This window comes from Coloeus monedula (assembly GCF_965178545.1).
Source record: "Coloeus monedula genome assembly, chromosome: 14".
NCBI classification, from domain to species: Eukaryota; Metazoa; Chordata; class Aves; order Passeriformes; family Corvidae; genus Coloeus; species Coloeus monedula.
Window position 1 is genome coordinate 9,955,335 of NC_138794.1, and position 20,265 is coordinate 9,975,599.

Below are 20,265 nucleotides of genomic sequence, written 5' to 3' on the forward strand. Positions count from 1 at the left end.
ATCTGGTTACAGCGGGGTTTTGTAAAAAATATCTAAAGAGCTAGGCAAAGGATTAGAATAAAGAGGTGCTAATAGGGTGCAGTTGGGACAGGAAAGGAAGCTGTAAAGAATTTAATGGAAAAAGAGGGTCAAGGCACATAAAAAATAAAATAGGAAGAAAAAGGGGCATTTTTTTTTAAAGGTGAAAGAGTAACAATAATAAAGAATGGAAGATTCTTTTAGTTTTGCCAGTTTCAACAAAACCCTTAAGAAAATTCTCTTCTCTGACGTTTAATTTTAAAACATGTCAGTGTATCCAATCAAGTTTTAAATCCTGCTTTGTTTTTCTCAGATGCTAGGTTGCAGTTGGAGAATTCCAATCTCCTTGGCCTCATGAAAGTACTGTCCCCTGCCCTACATTATTTGGCTCTCCTGAGAGGTGGCTGAAGTTCAAAGGGATATATAATTTACAAAGCACTTTGGGATTGTGCTGGAAGAAAGACACTGTTATTAATAACATACCCTTTTTTTCTCCTGATCACTTTATAAATGTGGGTAACTATTTTTTAATTTTTACTACAATCTCAACAGCAACAGCTTCTCCCTCCTCTCAAACAATATGATCTCACCCCATCCCAAAGAGTTTGCAATTTAGGTTATACATGGATTAAGAGAGGAAACAAAGGGACAGTGTAGGATAGTGAATTAAAATCACACAACCCATCCAAAAGTGAAACAGAGACTGAGTGTCCTCTGACCCAGTCCTGTGCAGGCCAAAAGACCCCTCTCTAGAGATAAATACTCTGAAAGATGATTCTTTTAAATTCTAAGTGCAAATGCAGTTCAAAATGCACAAAACAGAGCAGGTTCAATAGAGAAAGGAGAGCATTGTTCCTTCTTCTGAACTCAGGTGAAGGGCTTAGGTCTGAGTGGAAACGGGAAAGGACCTTACTGTAACAAGATGCTACAATAATTTTACTTGAAACCCTAAAACAAATTCAGGGCTCATAAAAAAAGCATTGACATGGTGAAAGAGAATGGTTTCTTTAAGATGTTCTTGGTCAGAGAATATGCTAAGCATGCATTTCTAATGTCTGGGTGGGCAAACGCAAGTGGAAATTTAAATTCTAAAGAGGCACAGAGAATGTGCTTCTGAAAATGTTTCCAGTTAAAAGCATGTTAAGTGTGAAAGCGTAGTCTACACGGAGGGAGTGAGGGAGTGTGGTCTATCAGATCATCAGCAAGGATTCTGTGGCCTTTTTGGGTTCTAAGCACATTCACTGTCTGCTGTCGTTGCTCTGAAAAAAATGGACCAACGAGAGTGTCACTGTGCCAGAGCTCATTGCAGCTGAGCAGAACTGTGCTAAACTGTGCCCATAAACTGCTTGGTGACTTCACACAGAAGAAAAGAGACCTTGGAATAACATTAAGAGCTGGGTACAATTCCCCAAAGGAACACTGGCTGGGTACAAGAGCAGAGTAATCCTTTCTCAGGAGGTTTTGTGTGATTTAACCTCACCCACTGTCACTGCCCTGGACAGGCAGCAATGCCATGGTGGAACGGCACCCAAGAGACTTCCCTAGGGGCTCAGGGTCACGGAGATCCCTCTGAGCACACTGTGGGTCTCAGGGCTGTGACAGACCTCATGGCCAGGACCTCCTGTGCTTGCTCTCAGCTGGTAAAGGCAGAAGCTGCCCATGTCTTCCAGAACTTTTTAAGCTGCTTTTCTTCATCTCTACCACCTGGAACCCCTCCATACACCTGCCTGGGCTCACTCTGGTCTCCTCCCAACAGCTTTCCAAAAGGTCTGGGAGAAGTACTTCATGCCAGGGCAGCAACGCAAGCAGATGCTTCTTGTTTCAATCTGAGAGAGTAACATGACAGAAATCCCAGCCTCACTGAACTTCGTCATGGAAATGACAGTTGTTTCCTTGAAGCCACTGGGATTTTGGCTCTCCTTACACACCAGGAGGGTATCTCATTATACCTTTCAGTATTGAAAGCTGTACAGCTCCAATACTGTGCAGCAGTAATGACAGGCAGTGCAGACAGAAACTGAAACCTGAACCAGCCTTATCAATGGATGACCTGACACTGCATTTCTCTGTTCCAGGGCACTTTAATCAGAGTGCAGGTCTAATGAGAAGGAAGTGTGCTGTTTGCTGTTTCCCCCATTGTTTCTGCTAGCAGGATTAGCTTTGTAGGTGCATTTCCCTGGCTTTCTGATTATCCAAGATGCAGGAGCCAGAAGGTTGGTTTGAAGATGTTTTTTAAGGTATTGCTCAGTTTTATCTGAAATTTATTTTATCACAGAGTATTCTGAGTTGGAAGGGACCCACAAGGATCATTGAATCAAACTCTGAACTGAATGGTCCATACAGGGATCAAACCCCTGATCCTGGTGTTATTCTAACTACTATCAAAATTGGAGTGTCTATTCTTCTCTACAATGCTAAACATCACTGCAGAGCAAAAGTGAACTTTTTTGTTAGCAAACAAACGGAACAAATTAAGTTACCTTCCTGTCTTTTGTCATTTTGGCCAGAAATGTCTTTTTTTAATACAACACAGATCAAAATTAATTCAGCCAAAAGTGCTTGCCAAATTAAAAAGGGATATTTTTATTATTTTTAGAGATCTCTAATAACTACTGAGGAGAAAAGCACCCTTACGGAGGAAAGCATCTAAAATGCGTTTCATCATAATTTAATTTCTTGACTTCAGGGTTTTTGTAGTACTGTTTGACAGTTAATCAGACCCCATTCTGTGCTGATTAAAAAAAAAAAAAAAAGAAGTTTAGATATGTGGTCACTGTACTCTTGTCTAACTTTATACTGTAAGTTGTTCTGTCTCCCAGGAGGCAGCCAAGGGGAAAAGAAAACCATCCCCAAACAATGCATGAAGGCAGCCTGCATGGAATCTGGCCTTACTGACCACAAATTAAATGGGCTTTGTCTGAGGTAATGAAAATCTGACCTGCTCAACAAAAGGAAATGAGTATTACAGCTGCTTACTGTGGCTAACAATGTGTCCCAATACTTTGAGACATTTTCACTGTGTTCACCAGATGGAGGCTTTGGAAAGGGGCAGTTTCTGAAAGAAAAGGATATTGGTTTTTAGTGTTTTTTAACTCCTTACCGTGACTGGCAGGGGTGTGTGTTACATTTCCTGACCTGGGGCTCAGGGCGGGTCACTCGCTGGCAGTCACTGTCATTCACCAGCGTCATGGTCTTGTTAATGATCCGAGTGCAGGACACGATGGTTTTCCGCTCACCTGCAAGCCAAATAAAAAAAAAAACTCTGAACAAAATCACATCCACTCATTAACCAAAACTCAAAAGCTTGGAGCCCTCTGCTCCCTCTACCAGATGTACTCTACCATCTCTGCAAGAAATCTTATTCTCCACTTTGCCTAACTTTTGTACTGGCATGTTTTGGGTTGCTTTTTTTTCGGAAAAGCTACAAATCTTTCCTCAATAATCATGCAATTGACTATTTCACAGGAGCAGCAAGTTGGGCTTTCTCTTTCTAGTGTTTAATGTGGAAACGAGCTTGAAAACAATTTGTTTTCATTTCTGGTTCCTCCTCCACAGGTAGCTGTGCCCTGTCATCACCTCGGGCAGATGCGCTGAAGCTACACGACCTCGCACGCCCAGTGACTGATAATGACAGGACAGCCTCCTGCTGCTCCCCAAGCAGAAAGACAGGATGAAAAGCAGTGACTGAGGCTCAAGAGTCATTAACTGGGCTTGTTTGTATTTCACAAAGACAAATGAAAGCCACCAAAAAAAATTATTTCTCATCTTCTGCTCCTCCAGATACAATGCTTTAAAACGCTTGCTGGGAGGAGGCATCTCAGGAGGAGTCAGCATTTCTCACATCAGCTGTGCATCAGGAGTTTCTTTCACCCAGTGTGGCCCTCAGGGTTCAGCCTTCCACTGAGTGGCATCAGGAAAGCTGTGCCACAGGGAGCATGACAGTGACCAGATGTGACAAGGAAAGTGGCACTCCTGCACTGTGTGACTTTGCCTAACTGCTAATTGTTTTGGTTGCTCAGATTTGCTTTCTAACCCCAAGTCTGCATCAAATTGAGTTTATTCACAATCTACAGCTGATAATAAAAAACAACTCATGTTCTGTTAATAAAAAATTTGCAAAAGTCTGTATGGAAGTGAGAAAGGCCCTTCTCAGCTTGGTTAAGTAGTAAAAGCATTGGACAACCAAAGTAAAAGACCAATTATCAAGCTACTACTGGCGGGAGCCATGCTGGCAGACACTGATTTGATTCAAGTATGTAGAAGTCTTAAAACAAAAATCAGAGAAGTTGCAAACAAACTTCCTTAAATGGCTTAAAAATTATTATTTTAATGCATGAGTAAAAGTGCCTATTTTAAAGCGAGTTCCATTTACAGAAAAAAATCTGTAATTTCATCGCACTGAGGGCAGTGAGCCTGCAAATATGAAGATGAACTCTTTCCTTCTGTCATGTCACATCATAAATAACTGGGTCTGCTGGTGAAGAAAGACTGCCCAGAATGCTTGGAAATGATCCAAGTAGGTTTACCTCAGGGAACAACCTACTTCTTCCAGCTCTGAAAATGCAATGGACAGTGTCTGACAAACCAGTCTCTGCTTTCACAGCATCAACTCCCTCCAGGGCTTCAGCAGATCTGTATGGGCACATGCAGGGATCCTCTGGGAAGGGAGCTTTGCCATGTTCTCCTGGGCTCCCAGCACATCCACCCAGCATGGGAGCATCCAATGCAAATGTCCAGGAGCTCTCACAGCAGCACTGCCCTGCTCCAGCCCTGGGGAAGGAAGTGCCTTTCCCTGAGCATGCCTGAACACCTGCGGAGACACTGCTCCAGGAATGTGATGGGGGCTGGAGACATGGGGCTGCACACAGCGCCTGGAGCCATCCGTGCAGCAGGAATCCAGGTGCAGCTCCAGCCTGTGGTGACAGAGCAGTGTCCCTGCCAAAAAGCTGGCTGGAAATTAACTGTGGGGATGGGGATAAGAGCTGGGAGAGCTGGTGAGAATAAGCTCTCATTTAGAGTTCATTATGGCAACGTCCATTTCCGTGGCCAATTTCCACCATGCCTTGGCACTTCTCCTGTGGCTGGAGCCTGCAAACACCACACAGGGAGTCCCACCAAGCTTCCCGGTGTCCCCACCTCCTCCACACTGCACACTGCATCCTTCCCATCCGCTGTGCGTCCAGATGTACAAGGAATCCTGTTGCTTTTCTGGCTCGCTTCTGTTTTCAGCAGTATAGTTTACAGGGATGGTGTATTCATAATGAATTCCATAATTCTGGTCATGGAATAACAGCACCTGGTTCGGCAGGAAAAGAGAGGCCATTGCAACATACTGTGCTGGGAGAGCCAACAGGCTGTGGAGATAGCACTGCTGGAAATGCTGGCACGGGAAAAAATTCCTAAAATATAAATACCTCGTGAAAAGTAATCAAATCTTTAGCTAGAAAACTTAAATTACAATAGTACTGGTAAAACAGGGCAACTGCAGCAGCAAGGACTGCTTATGATTTGTGACTATTTAAAGCAGTCACAGGGGTGCCTAAACCTGGGATTCAAGGCGTAACTTTCAGCCTCACATGTGATCAGCAGGCCACTGGCTATCCGAGGAGAAAGACAACAGGAAGTATTAAATTAGCACTTCTCATGTAACAACTATTTTAAAGAGCATCTAGAGTTAAACATCTGAAAGAACAAGGTGATGCTTCTCAGAGCAAAAACAACTAATGCAAAAGATGTCCCATGTCTCCTGGTAAATGTGGCACTCAAGGTAAGTATAACTATTCCTGCTGACAAGCTGTAGCAGCAGGATTTTAATGTCTCAGAAAACTGCAGATGACAAGCAAAAGCCATATCATACAGCTGCTGGCAACATATATTTTCAACCCTGCATATTACCAGAGGAAGGTGAAACCTGCTCCCAGCAGCAGGCTATTTCCTATGGAATCACTTATGATGTCTCCAGTGTTATTACTCCAAAATTCCCTGACTATTAACAAAGGAACAGAGAAAAATATTTGTGTTTTCACCATAGGCAGATGAGAGTACTGGTCCTGTTTTGATTTACATGTTGAACTTCATTTGGCTCTCACTTTGCCTGGCTTGATCCAGAACTGATTGGAAGACATCCCATGGAGTATGGGGTCCATGGAATCTGAGTTACCACACTATTAACAAGTGCACTGAAGTACTACTGTAATATTCATGCTGTGGCTTTAAACTTACTTATACTTATTATCTCATAATCTGAATAGCATTAGACAGGTGAATTGTGCTGGCTCGTCACCTACTGAAACAGGAGCAATGCTTTATCAAATAAGGTATTTTAAGCAGGGCTCTCATAAGTGGAGCAAGCAGCTGCCCATTTGAAAAAAGACAAATTTGCAAATGCTATTTTCTCCCAACAATAATTGTTTCCCCTTCAGATTTGCACAAATCATTCCTACTTAACCAATAATCTCACTAAAGCTGTCAGGAGCTTGTTTAACCAAACAAATGTGCTGAAAAAACGGGTCCTGGCAGCCTGAGCTGTGAACACTGGGGAAAGCTCCACACACTCAGCACCCATGAGCTGCTCTGCACAGGGCAGAACTCTGGGCAGAAGAGCCTCTTCCAGAGGATGTGGGGAACAAAGACATGATTTTGCTTCAGCTACAGAGGGAGCCTCACGACCAGGACTGAACACTAAGGTTGAAACCAGCCAGCCATCATTACAATTTCAAAGATGAATATTGTTTTTTTAAACACAATTCAAATACCAGACAGAGGCAGAGAGCTCGAGCCCTGCTCTGGCTTTCTTGAAGTGCAGAGATACAAACTCCTGTTCTACAGAATTGATCAGTCAGCCATGTCTAAAGCCCCTTTCTGCTCTGGGAGTGTTTGGTTGTCCTCTGTTGCAAGAGGAGGACTAGCACAGGCCTAGTTGCACAAACATCAGTTTCTCCAAGAAATACACACACAGCAATGCACTTGGAGAAATGCCTTAAGTATTAAAAACCAGCTCCTAAAAAGAAATCCTTATTATCTCAATATGGGTGCGAGACTAGTGAATATAAAGGCCCATATGAAACCAATTTCATGCAATTTCGTAGACATATATAATTGGGGTGTGTGTGTATGTGTGTATAATTGGTTTCAAATGCAGGTCACAATGGATTGACTGAAGCTTCTGGCTCTTTGTCAGTCCAGTGTATTCCACCACTGTTTGAACAACAGTTTTCTTAAACAGAGGGAATTTAGAGGGAACTGGTAACCATCCTGCCTTTCTTGTGCTGAAAGAATGAAACCCACCACCCTGTATCAAGGAAAAGATTTGAATCTGATTTGAAGCAAAGACTTCATGTGTGCTTTGTTTACCACTGGCAGTGATTTAAAACCACATGTTTTTTAATGGTCTGGTAATTTTTACATTCCTCATTTTCAATCATTTCTGTGATGGAAGGTGAAGAAGGAACATTTCCTCTGCTTATGTCTGCTGAAAGGGCCTGTCTGTATCTGGACAGCATGCTTGTGGAGAAGCTCTGGTTCATAATCACTGGTTTCCTATGTTAGCTACTTACTCCTTAACAAAGGGGAAATGAGTATTTCTTTAAAACCAAAGCTCTGCTGATGCTGAAGTTCACAAAATGCACATTTTATTGCAGTGGACCTCAACCAAGTAATGTCCCGGAAGGTTCCAGGAGCTGCCAAAGGAACCCTGCACAGCATCTTCCCAAACGGTACCTGTGCAACTCCTGTTTCTCACATGAGGTGAGGAAGACCTTGGCAGTACAAGATACTTTGTCAGAGTCCTGGTTTCAGGAGGGAAGGCTCGTGTTAAGGCCAAAGTCAAGCAGAAGCTGATGTTTCTGATGGTGAAGAAGGTGCCTGTATTCACCTCCTTTGAGTGGGCACACCCTGAATTACAGGTGAGCCAGGAAGGTGCTGGTGTCGCCAGCCCTGCACTTCTGACTATTCCAGCTGTAACCTCTTAGAATACAGCTCTACACTGGTCTGTGAGCCCGTAAACTCACTCATCTGTCTGAGAAAGCAAAGACAAAACTCCTCATGTTCCTGTGCAGCAGATTTTGACACCAAGAAAGCACTGACAAAGTGGAGTACTACTGTCATCTTTTTGTGTGTGTGAAAAGTTCAGGCATCTTCGGAGCTTTTCAAACTGGGTCAGGAAGTGTTGCACAATGAACACCAGCAAGGCAAAAAAATCAGGTGAGCAAAGGGAGAGAATGCTGATTTTCAGCAGTGCTTACAGATAACCTTCAGAGAACAAACATGACAAAATTCACAAGGAAAAGAAACAGCACAGAGAAAAATGGAATAGAATAAAAAAGTTACAGGAAACAATGAAGAAATTAAAATAATTTGATGCAAACCTTGCTATAGAACCTGTAAAGCTTTCTGCAGATATATAAGACAGGCATCATTACAGCCGTCTCACAGATATGAATGTTAAGGCTACACCAGCATTAAGGGACTGGCCCGTGGGTCACCCCATCACTAGTGACAGCTCTGGGACTACAGTCCTGCTCTTCTCACCCCTGTGGACTTCTCATTCATATTCAGCCATGTGGCTGTCCATAAAATACCAAGCTGGGTTAACAGAAGGACTATGCTGAACATTAGGAAAAAATGTCAAAAAACACCTTAAACTACATACAATTGAAAAAGCAATATAGAGAAAACAAAGAACATTTCTGTGTGCAATTACGTCACTACTTAGATTCCAATTCACATATATCATCTGTGCATACTAGATCTGCACCTCTTCTGGTAGAGAACAGACTACTTAAACAAAGAATACATTCTGGCAAAACATGAAAGGACATTTCAGCCAATAAGCTTTTATGTGTGTGATCAGGTATGTTCAAGAAATAAGAAAGGTCCTTGGGAATCTACATCCTCTAGAATGGACCTGTCCTATTGTCTGTGACACAGGGGTATCCTGCACTGGACATGAGCTGACTGGGACACTGCCTGTTGTCCCAGAATAGAGCATCACTTTTTGAGTGGGGAGCTGGGCTGCTCCAGCCCCTGCAATGCTGCAAAAGAACATTGTGGTGAGGAAGCAAACAATCACAATTCAACTTTCAGCTAGGATATAAACCCTTTCTGTTGCATCACTTAAGAAACACAAACAAAGGATATAAAGTTACCATCAAGTGCAGTGGTATTTTAGTTGGTCCTTTGGCAGAGATTTTCTCCCACAGCCCCCTTCGCACGTACCGGACAGTGGTGCCTGCGATCTGAAACTCACCAGGAAGCTCAATTTTCCAGTCGCTGTTAATGGATCTCTTACTGGAATCTTTTAAAGCTGGAATGAATCAAACACCACAGAATGAAATGCAAGCAAATTTATAATTACAATACAGACTACTGAGCCTTTGTCTCAAGCTACCTCAAGCACAAGACGCAGAAACCTTGTAATGCATCTGAGTTTAAAAGAATAAGACCCCCCCCCCCTTTTACATGGCCCATTGTAATGTTTCTAACTTGGATATATTCTCTACTTCAGTTGATTAAGGTATTTCAAAGAATTAACATAAAATTCATAGATAATTTATCTCTAAACTCTCCTTTTAAATGCAACAAGACAACTCTGCAATTTAGCTTCCAAGCAGAATTTTCTTTCAGTTTCCAGATTTCCAGACCACATTTTCCTAAACTCTCCTTGAGAAAAAGATCAATCAAATCTGTGTTGATACGCACGTGAAGATTCGCAAGTGCAAAACACAACTGATGCTAAGTTTGTGTGTGCTCCATAACCAAACATTGAACAAATTAACATTCAGCTGTCACAGCAGTAAAGAGAAGACAAGTTACAAAGCAGGGGCTGGTCAGTGGGCAGAATGTGAACTTGGCCACCCTCTCTTCAGAGTCCAGGTGCTGGACACAAATGCATAAGGTCAGGTGCTGTAGGGTCACATCCATCCTGTGCCTCTGTGCCTCAGTAAGGCCAACATGGAAAGCTCAACTGCAGAAGGAAGATGAATATTGAGAAGAAAAGACACTTGGAGTTGTATGTCCTTTGTTCCAGCATAACTATTGCATCAGGATTACTGATGTCCTTCAAATACTCAAAGACAACTCCAGCCATAAGGGCATCACGTTACTGTTGACTCATCAGTGCAAGCTGATTTAGGGATTGATGTGTTCTCTGTGTTAGAACGGAAGCAGAGTTATCCAGATGTTGGTGTGATACACGGAGGGAAGAGAAAATTGGCAGACGCTGTTCCAGCAGGAAGTGCCAGGCCCCTTTGTGGAGATCCATTCACCGTGATCAAATCTGCCCTGACAGCAGACAGACAGAATATCCCACGTGTTACTGGGCTTCCTTAGCTCAAGGTTAACTGTGTCTTTTGGCTAAGCCTTTAACAAGATGTTTTTTTAACCTCTAGCATCTCATGCCTATTTTATTCTCTTTCAGTAAAGAACACAACTTTGCTCTCACTTAACTGAGTGTGTTGCAAGAAAGTAAGAGAAGCTGTTTAAAGCCTTTGGAAGTCAATAGGAAATCTCCCATTGTCATCCATTTGGATCAAGCCCCCATAGCCAGCAAACCCTCCCGGGTATGTTTAGGATATACATATACAATTTCTAATGTCTAAGCTCTGGTAGAGTCTGGAGCAAGTGGAGGTCACAATGTTCTCTGCATCTGTGTGTGCCTTTTGAGGACCTGTACCCTGGGAATTCCTGGAAAAAGGTGGATATCTGTCCTGCTGCACACAACCTTCCTGACAGCTCTCACAGTCCCATGAGAGGCTTAAAAATCAGGGTGAAGGGGAACTGAAGTGGGAGCTATGTGGGAGAATGTGTTTTCTGAGGGAAGTTCTCTCTGGCACATAGCCCAGGGGTACAGCGGTGTCCCGGCATTCGCATGCTGCAGCAGTATGTCTCTCCCTGCGGCTCACTTCTCTTCCTGCTTTGTTCCTCATCTACAAAGTACCTTATGCAAGCTCCAGACATGATTCTGAAGCACGACTGCTTTCCTCTGCCAAGGCCGAGTGGCTTCCAGGCAGATCAAAGCAGCCACTACACTGGCCCTAAGAAGCCGTGGACACAACTAATCAAAGCTGTGGATGAGATAAAACTATCTCCAAGCAGCATGGCTGACTAGGAAAAATATCCCAACACATGCTCAAAACTGTCTAAGAGGTTGAGTGACTTAAGCCATGCTTTGGTTCCAGCTCACCATCAAAGGGAGATAATTTGCTGATGAAAAAAAAAAAGTTTCATCTTTGTGAACCTCTTTTGCGGGCAGGATTTGATTTTGATTGCTGCAAGCACCGCTCCCTTAGTGACTGAGGAGATGGAGAGTTTGGAAACAGACCTGTTCCCAAAGGTGCTCCTGGGGACTCAGCGGAGCATTTGGGCCAAAGTGTTTTCACCACTGTTCGCCTCTGTTGCCCCATCAGCAGAGATCAATGCTGCAGCTACAAAACCCTCCATGCCTCAGACACAGAAAACTCCAATGGCTTTCGTCACACACAACCAGTGGCTGGCTCCGCCCAGCCCCAGAAGTGACAGAACTAAATTTAAACTTGTACAGTAAAAGAGCAGAACAAATAGGAACCCCAGCAACAACCTGTAACTTCTGTTTTTCTTGTTGGCTGGAAGGCAGGAACTGACCAACCAACTTTTAAACCTGGCAAATAGCCAGATCTTTATTTCCACCTTGGGTCCCTCCAGCTTGCTTCCCAGCCTGTGGATACAAACTGCCCAGGCATTTCCTGTTCAAGGTGGTTTTTTAGAGTTACAGCCAGCCAAGGCAGCCAGCGTGGGTTGCCTGTAGGTGGAGGGAAATTCTTCAGACACTGCTCCCAGCACATGGAATAATGATTCCAAATTATGCTGGGCTTCTTTCCAAAATGTTGTACCTGGTTCTGAGTAGAAATAGCTGATTGGGCTCAGCTTTGTCAGTGCTATTGAAATAGAAAATCCTTCCACACTCAAACCTGGATTTAAAAGCCTTATCAGAGTGATTGGGGTTTTTTTCTTGGTCATCTTTATTGTCTTGCTAGAACCTCCAAGCTGCTATTCCTCATCTCAGTTCAGCAAGGCACTGGGTACCTTTTCTTTGTGTTGAGTGTTCCTTGAAAGAGAAAACCCTGGAAAGCTTAGAGAGGTTCTCCTGGCTCCTGACCATGAACCGAAGAGCTGAAAGCACAAAGCTTTAAAAGAGCTAGATTTTTATCTATCTTTATGTGATACACACAGGGCCAACTCCTGCTCTCAAAAATACACAATCCTAATCTTCACCACCCAGTGGGGAACCATCTACTTTAGTCAAGGTTATGCTGTCTCAAGGAAGGGCAGTCTCTTACTCCACATAAGACTCTCAGTGCTCTGCTATATGCCAAAGCCCAAATACCCTGTGCAAACCCCATCAAGACAAACAAAAAGGCTGGTTTCCACAAAGCAGAGCACTTTCAAAACCGAAAGAAACACTGGCTCCCATTGTTCCACCAGGCTTTGCTATGTCAAACATCTCACGTGTAGGCGGGATCCTCTGGCAGGCTGGCTACAGCATTATGGATATAGGAGCAGTGGTGATATTGCTTCCTACCAACAAGCGGCACAAATGCCAATGGTTTTGACCAAAGGGCAGCTGAATGACATAATTTGCCTTTCTTTTTCCCCTGAATCTGGAATGAAAGAGAACACAAGCATCTTTCCTGGTGATATTGCCAACTTTGGCAGCATTTCAAGACACAAGGCCCATGGCACTAGACCTGAAATCCTGACACAACCACTTGCAAATGTTTTCAGCAGCATCGTATATTTCAGTTCTGGATATTAACATCTCCTTTTGGTTGGAGATGAAGAATTACAAGCAAAAGATGGGGAAATCAGAAACCAAGGTCTGAGCTTTGCTCTGATGCCCTGCATTGCCACGAGCGCCATGCAACACCTCAGCTTCCTCTTCCACAAAACAGACTGTGACAAGCTTTGCAATCCTCTCAGAGTTCCTTCCTCTCTGGAAGCAATTCCATGGCCAAGCAGCTCTGATTGTCCCAAGGACCCTTCATGTGTTGGGGTTTTTTTTGGCTCTTGGACAATTTTCCTTGAAGCCCCTGCTCTGCCACAGGCTTCCTGTGTGAATTCAGCGCCATGGGGCATTAGCATTTCTCTGACCTGGACTCCCTAGAAGTAGATGGGGGTAAAACCCTTTATCTATGGCACAGTGATGACACAGAAGGAAATGACCCAAACATTGGAGAGAACAGGTGTAAGACCAGACTGACAGATCTTCCGTGTAACTGACTGGCTGCACTTTACAAATGCCATTCTGACCTTTAATTTACGCAATGAGTAACTGAATAACAAATTCATTGACAGACTCTGCCCTACAACAACTTTGCATGCAAATCTTACCCATCAGCCATGTCTAAACCTTTTTTCCCAACAGGAAAAGGAGGAGAGGAAGCCTGTTCCCCTCTAAAGGAATGCAGAAGTAGAAATGACAAGAGGATTAAACAAATGTTTTGGCCTGATAAAACAGAGGCAAGTGGACTAGAGGCTGCAGCTAAGCTCATCTCAGAGTGCAGGATCAGGTCCTGAGGACAGCATCCAGTGAAAATGTGCTGCTGCAGGAAATGGCAGCAGGTTACCAAGGAATATCAGCTGCCCTGTCCTCCTTCTGCTTCAGACTGAGCTGGGCGCCTTCCTATCAGTACCTCTGCCATTCCCTTCTCTAAACACTGTTCTCTTCCCCACTCCCTCCTGAGGTGCTGTGTGCTCCTGGCAGCTCTGCGCAACCCACTGCCAAGTTCTGCTCAGGAACTCTTCTGTCTATATATAAAAGTACTGTCTGGTCCTTCCAGGTAGCAGAGGGCCTTTAAGTGTCACATACTATCACATCAAGCAAACATCATGAAACCAAGCCACAAAAGTGGAGATTGCAGCAAGACTGAAATCACCAGCCCCTCCCTGGCAGCAACAAACCTTACAGGTCGTTTCATTTTTAAAAGGAAACAGAGCTGAGTTTTAATCAAAACATTTTTTCTTTTGTCTTTTTACCCAGAAAGCTGTGAGCAGGTTTATCCTCAACCACTCTGATCCGCCGGGCACCTGCAGGGATCACAGCGGCTTCGATGTAACCTACAGCAACAAAAGAGGGGTGAATGAGAGCAGAGCAGGGCCAGCCAGGATCAGCCATCCCATATCTCCCCATGAAAAACTCAACTCCAGGCTGGGGATTGGGTGAGAAACACTCCAAATGAGATCCCTGTGCTGGCAGCCAGTTTTCACTGCTGTGACAGGCGTGGTCATGACTAACATTTCAGCAGAAATGCATGTGTGCTGCTCAGCTGCGACTTCAGGCTTGTTAATTAGCTCTAATTAGATCTGTACCCTTCGAATTACCCTGTTTTTCCTGCAGTAGTGACAGGGATGCACAAAGACACTGCAAAGTGTCACTGTCAGGAGCAACACTGCACAGAACAGACATTTGAAATGATGTTTCCAATAGATGCTCCTGCTTTGTCCTCCCTGTCAAGGCTGGTGTCAGAAAGGATTCACTTCCACAAAATTTTTGATGATGCTAAAACTAAACAGAGGGAATTAGTGGGACAAATGAAGGAAAAAAGCTTGTTTTCACTTACATTTCAGCTTTGTACAAAAATTCTGGAGGAGATAATGATCTCCTCGCACTGGGCTGCTGAGAATTCAACAGCTCAGATATAATGCAATAACAGAGCTGGAAGTTTCTCAAGGACTGACCACTAGTCACCTCTAAACAATTTTTCTAAGACCAATTTGACTCACAGAATACAGCTGGAATAAGCAGGAGCTACAAGGAAATGTAGCCTGTTTTCCCCCCACTATGGAGGCACGTGGAGTTACAGATTTGTTCCATGGGGTGGAAGTGGTGCCTTTAAATAATAAAGCAGAGGAACATCAGGGCCCATTTCAAAGAGCCAGGCAGAGTTTTTCCACTGCCTTCACTGGACTTTGAATCAGGCCTCTGTAGATGACACACTAATCTCATCACAACCATGACTTCTAATCCTTCTAATTGGCCACCCAGTTTACTTTGCAGTGTATCACTTGGCACCTTTTTGGGGTTATTGCTGTCCTCTTTCTTTTAGATGTTAAGCAGCTTATCCTGTATGTTCCCTCATCCACTTTTCTTGCTTTAAAGGGCTCTGTGAAGCTGTTCTGTGCCAGTGATGCCTTTATGGGAATTGTGGGCTGTCTAAAGCAATGGGTTGGAGAAGTGCTGGCACAAGGAGCAGTGATTCCTCTAGCACTTAGAAGTGTTCAGGGAGCTATTTTAGGGATAAAAGTGCAGCTGAACAGCCCTGCTTTTGCTGTGCTGATATAGAAAGGACACAAAGGAGGATGGTGACAGCCTCTTGCACCTCAGGACTAAGTGATTCTCCTGCCACTGTGACATGGAGTGAGACAGATTTGGGGTCTCAGATGGTGAATTCATTTCCTGAATATTCATTTCATGGGTAAGGCTTGAGCTCTTGGGTTTCATCAGGTGCAGAGGGTGGGCAGCTGACTTGGGCCAGACAGGCTTCCTCCTTCCCTGACTGTTGTATCTGAATGACACTTTCATCTGACCCTTCAGTTCAGTTCTCTTTGCACTTGTTCCTCCTCACTTACTTCTCCCTTACTCAGGATATCTCAGAAATGGTCATTCATCCATTGCAGTAAAACCAGAGAGAGGGGCAGCAGAGCTCAAACCTTGTCTATGCACAGAAGCCACAGCAGGGCCTCTCCCGGCTGCTGTTCCTGTCTGGGCTTCACCAGGAAAAATCATTACTTCCAGGGTCAATTTTTCAAAGCTAATACTGAAATCTGTTATGAAATCAGAGCAAACAGATGTTGGGTGTCATTCTAGACATTGCCAGGAGTTGGTTTTTCATCAGCAGAGATACCAAATCACAGTCAATACAGAGTGTTTCAGATATCAAACATCCTCACTGCACCCCATGCACCTGCTTATAAACCCAACCAACAACTACTCAACACATGAACACACAGCAAAAGTGTGACCAGTGACAGTCTGCCACAGGGAAACAGCTCTTGAGACACCCCTGAACACCCCTGTTAGGAAGCCAGTTTGGAACATGCCCAAGTTTCAGGTAATTTAATGTATCTACTAGGGGACTATTTACTTATTTAGTTTTTAAACCAGATACAAATGCCCAGAGCTAAATCGTGCAGCACTTGGAGACAAAGTTACTCTCAATTTAGTGGAAGGCAATCATTAAGTTCAGTGAACTCTGGATCTGTCCCGACCCAGCAGCAGCCAAGGAGTGTGTCACACTGCTTCAGAGGTGAGCAAATCCTGGGGCTGTGCTGGAGGCTCAGCTCAAGCCATAAATACACTCATTTCATCACTGTGCCATGAGAGAAACACCACCTGGAAATATGTTACTTTTTTATGTTTTTATGTTACTTTTTACAATAGTAAATAGTGAAGTGTAAGCTATTAATATAGAGTATTAGTTCTGGAGACTGTTTGGTTTGGTCTCACACCAGATTTTTCTCCTTGTGTAATTTCTAATCCTGATTGATGGCTTTGGGGGGTTGCATTCAGAGCTCCTGAATAAGAAGAAACTCACTGTGCTAACTCACTGTGGCACAAACCTGACTGCTGACCTTCACTCTCATGTTAGAGAACTGCCAAATGCTTTGCAGGTACTTGGATCTGACCCCAAGGGGGATTCTGCCCCCTCAGGGGTGAAGCAGAACCCTTGGGCATGTTCCACCAGGAGCATCTGGACACTCTCATTCGTTATCTCCAGCAATGTTGGGTGAGTTAGTGGTCAAATTCTGTTGCAAACAGACTGGATATCAACCACGCAAATTTGCCACAGGTACAAACTTGGATCACCTCCACCACTCCGCTCTGGTCCTTGGAGCTGGTGTGAGGCTTCTGGTCACAGATTCCTGATCTTTGAGATAACTGCACCAGAAAACACCTTCAGTGTTTTCCAGGCACATTTTATTAAGCAAACTGTAACTGCAGATTGCCAGAAAGATTATAAAGTGTCAGCTAGAACGACCAAAAAAAGTCTCAGAACTGGCCCTGAGTCAAGGACTCTCAAAGCTCTGTTAGGTCTTAGGATAATTGTCTTCAAGGCCGGGGTTTGCAAGGTTGGGCTTAAAGTTCTGCTTTAAACAAGGAACTGGTTAAAGACTGATGAGATTTGGTAACTATCAGGCAGTATTTTTAGTAATTTCACTCATAAATCAGCCTGTTAAGATGAAGCTTTAAAAATACAACAGAGAACTTCATTATTTGATAATTTATAGTGCTGTATGCAGTATACTCCACCTTGGGAACAGTTACTTTGGCACACACCAATCTTTCTGGATAATCTGCATTACATCAGTGTCTCAGGAATGTAAGACTGTGATTGAAGCAAATCCTAGATACAAATTTTATGGTGTAACTCGTATTAGGAGAGACACCAGAACAAAGAGGTGGCTTTGTCATCAAGGAGATTAATATGTGAACAGTGGCTACTGTATCTTCATTTAAATGCTGGAGAGATTTGCAAGAGGAAAGCAGCCCACACAGAAAAATCCATTGTTAGCCATTGTTATTACTCCCAGAAAGAACAGAAAGTTTAGTGTGAACTTCAGAATGCCACTGATCTACTGCAAAACTCTTCTGGTTCACACTGCAGTGAAAGACGGACTCTGAGGTGAAGGAGCAATTATCCCATGGCTGAAAGTACCAATCTCTGGGCACTGCACCTTCTTATCTTATCCCTGTACACACCAAAATCAGGTATGAGAAAGTAAACAGTGCTCAGCCCAGTATCAAACCTCCCAAGAGCGCTTTGAACAAACAACTCAGGGTAGAAGCCAAGGAGATCACGCTGTCCTGCCTACCTCCCAGCCATGGCTAGCACAGCTTCTATGATATTTCAGGGATAAGCATCAGCTGAGCATCTCAGACTCCATCTCCTTCCCACCTTGCAGCTTTTGCTGAGTGCTACTTGCTGCAGCGGAGTGCAAACTATGTGTCTATTTTCTGAATAGCTGTGATGATTCTCCTTTGCTTCTAGCCTGAGAATAAATCCTCCACAGCAAACTGTCCACTTCCAGCCATGGGACAGCTCATTTGGAAGAAAATAATTTCTCTGGAGAGCCATGGATAGATTTCAAAGCCTCTTACCACTGCTGCAAAATTGGTTACTGGGATTTCTAACTTGCATGTTCTGATGAAACCCTTATAAGGGATCTCTGAGTTAAAGATTAGGTAGAGCTCTATTTTTTCATAATTTACATGTGCACTCTATTGATAAAAAAAAGGTTTTGTGTTGGCTAAAGATGCTCCCAGGCAGCACTACAGCACTACTGTTCAAATTTCTTTTAATAAGTGCTGGACAAACAGCATATGCAATAAAACCCTCACTTTTCCACCACCTTAAAAAGAAAAATTCCTAGCAAAGGTGTACTTTTCTTTTCCTAAAATGATAGTTACAACAACTGGCATATCTCACCTTATTATATTCTGCCATTAAAAAAAACCCCAAATATCTGTGGTCATTCTTTTGAATCATAACCAAATGAAAATCTTGATGTGGCTGAGAAAAATCAAGAGACAGACACAGCCCTCTGAGCAATACAGGAACAGCCCTGGAGAAGTTGTCAGTGATAAATCAGCTCCCCAACAGACAGGAGTCAAAGAGCTATCCTTAATTTCTAGGTCCCCTGTACTGTGGCAGCGTGACAGAAGTGGACTTAAGAACAACTCTGTGCTTGGTTTTGAAAAATTATTTTGTAGAAATAGGTACAGGGCATGCTGCCAGTCAAAAGGAAACCTCAGTAAACAGTGCATTCAGCTGGCCTGCTGAAGACAGACAGCTGCACACAAGTGTATGTGATGTTCAGCATCATAAATAAAGGCTTTTGACCTCCTCTCCAGCAGAAAAATGGAGTCCATTTCCAGTTGGATCACCCTGGATCACAGGTGGTAAGAGCTGAACTGCTGGACCTCCTATGAGGCACTTTGAATGTTCCACCATCTTCCCCACCAGGGTGGCAGAGCCTCTGTGACATTAAAGTTGGGGGAAAAAAAGAAATAGACCTGGTTCTTTTTGCTTGGTGCATGAAAATTTGGCTTCCTTTCACGCAGATAGGTTCTCTAAAAGGAAAGTATCTGTACTTTTTATCTCTGACTAGGCAAGTGAAACAGTAAAAAGACTTGAAGTTTATCCATGGCTTTTGACACCAAATTTCCCCAAGCTAATTCGACAAAAAGAAGATAAAGAACCAACACCAAAGGATTTCACCAACACCCACTGACACTGCAAACAGCATTCAAGTATCTTACACGAGAAACACTTGGGAACAGCCTTTGCCTTTGCCATCACACATGTGGAAACCTTCTTACAATGACTATTGGTTACTAAGAAACAGAAAGGAGTTGGCAGGGGTTTAGTTCAGTTCACAGGGCTCCACATCATCATTTGCAATCACAAGACATAGAAGGGACCAATCCTGCAACCAGAGGAGTCCCATGGGCACAGCCAAGTCCCAAGGGTGCAGCTGCAATTCCCCAAACAGATCCCACTCCAAAACAATCAATGTCTTGATGTTTGAAGTCTATTCTCTCTTAAAATAATAAATCAGCACACTGGACTCAGGATCTTGGCCTTGACTTGGATCACAGCCAGGTTGCGGGGATTTGCCACTGAACTGTGCAATCATTTACCCAAACCTTGAACTTGTTATCACCAGCATACTGTGGATTTTTCTTTGCCCCAGCTTCCATCAATTTTTTGCACATTTTTGCTTAACTGTCAATTAAAAAAAAAGCCATTTTTTTCCTTGAGTAACCTCACATTCACCTGTGATACCCCAAACCTGGAGCTTTGCCTACTGCATGAGATTCAGTGGGTTACCTGAGGATCTGATTCTGCAAAACAGCAGTGTGTGGGCAGAAATGGATGGGAGCAAACATAAAATTTAATTACTTTCCAAATTAAAACAAAACATCTAATAAATGGTTATGAGGTTACACTAGTAAAAACAATTATCTTCTAGATTATGTGAGATGGTTAAAGGTGGAAACATTGCATTGACAAAGCAACACTTTGACAGGTTTGTGCTTCTGAGATGATCAGCAAAGAATCCGAATGCTTGAACACTGTCCACGAGTCATCAGGAATTCTTTCTGATTAGGTTCCAGGGCACTGGGGGTGAAAACCTCCTGCAGTGTCCTGGCAGCCAGTTAAGGCTGAAACTGTTCTGTTCCTACAGCCTTGTAAAGTCACCACCTCAAGC

The 20,265-nt window shown here is 43.5% G+C and overlaps 1 protein-coding gene across 1 annotated transcript in view; it reads right to left on the reverse strand.

The window, feature by feature from the left end:
• Positions 1-20,265, reverse strand: part of ADAMTS17 (ADAM metallopeptidase with thrombospondin type 1 motif 17) — a gene marked incomplete at both ends in the record, with an annotated part of 152,857 nt that overhangs the window by 27,813 nt on the left and 104,779 nt on the right. Inside the window, 5 exons of the mRNA XM_082291026.1 lie at positions 3,119-3,254; positions 5,155-5,314; positions 9,165-9,322; positions 14,029-14,109; positions 19,313-19,387. Coding sequence (XP_082147152.1) covers positions 3,119-3,254; positions 5,155-5,314; positions 9,165-9,322; positions 14,029-14,109; positions 19,313-19,387 — 610 coding nt within the window. The remainder of the gene's footprint in view (positions 1-3,118; positions 3,255-5,154; positions 5,315-9,164; positions 9,323-14,028; positions 14,110-19,312; positions 19,388-20,265) is intronic.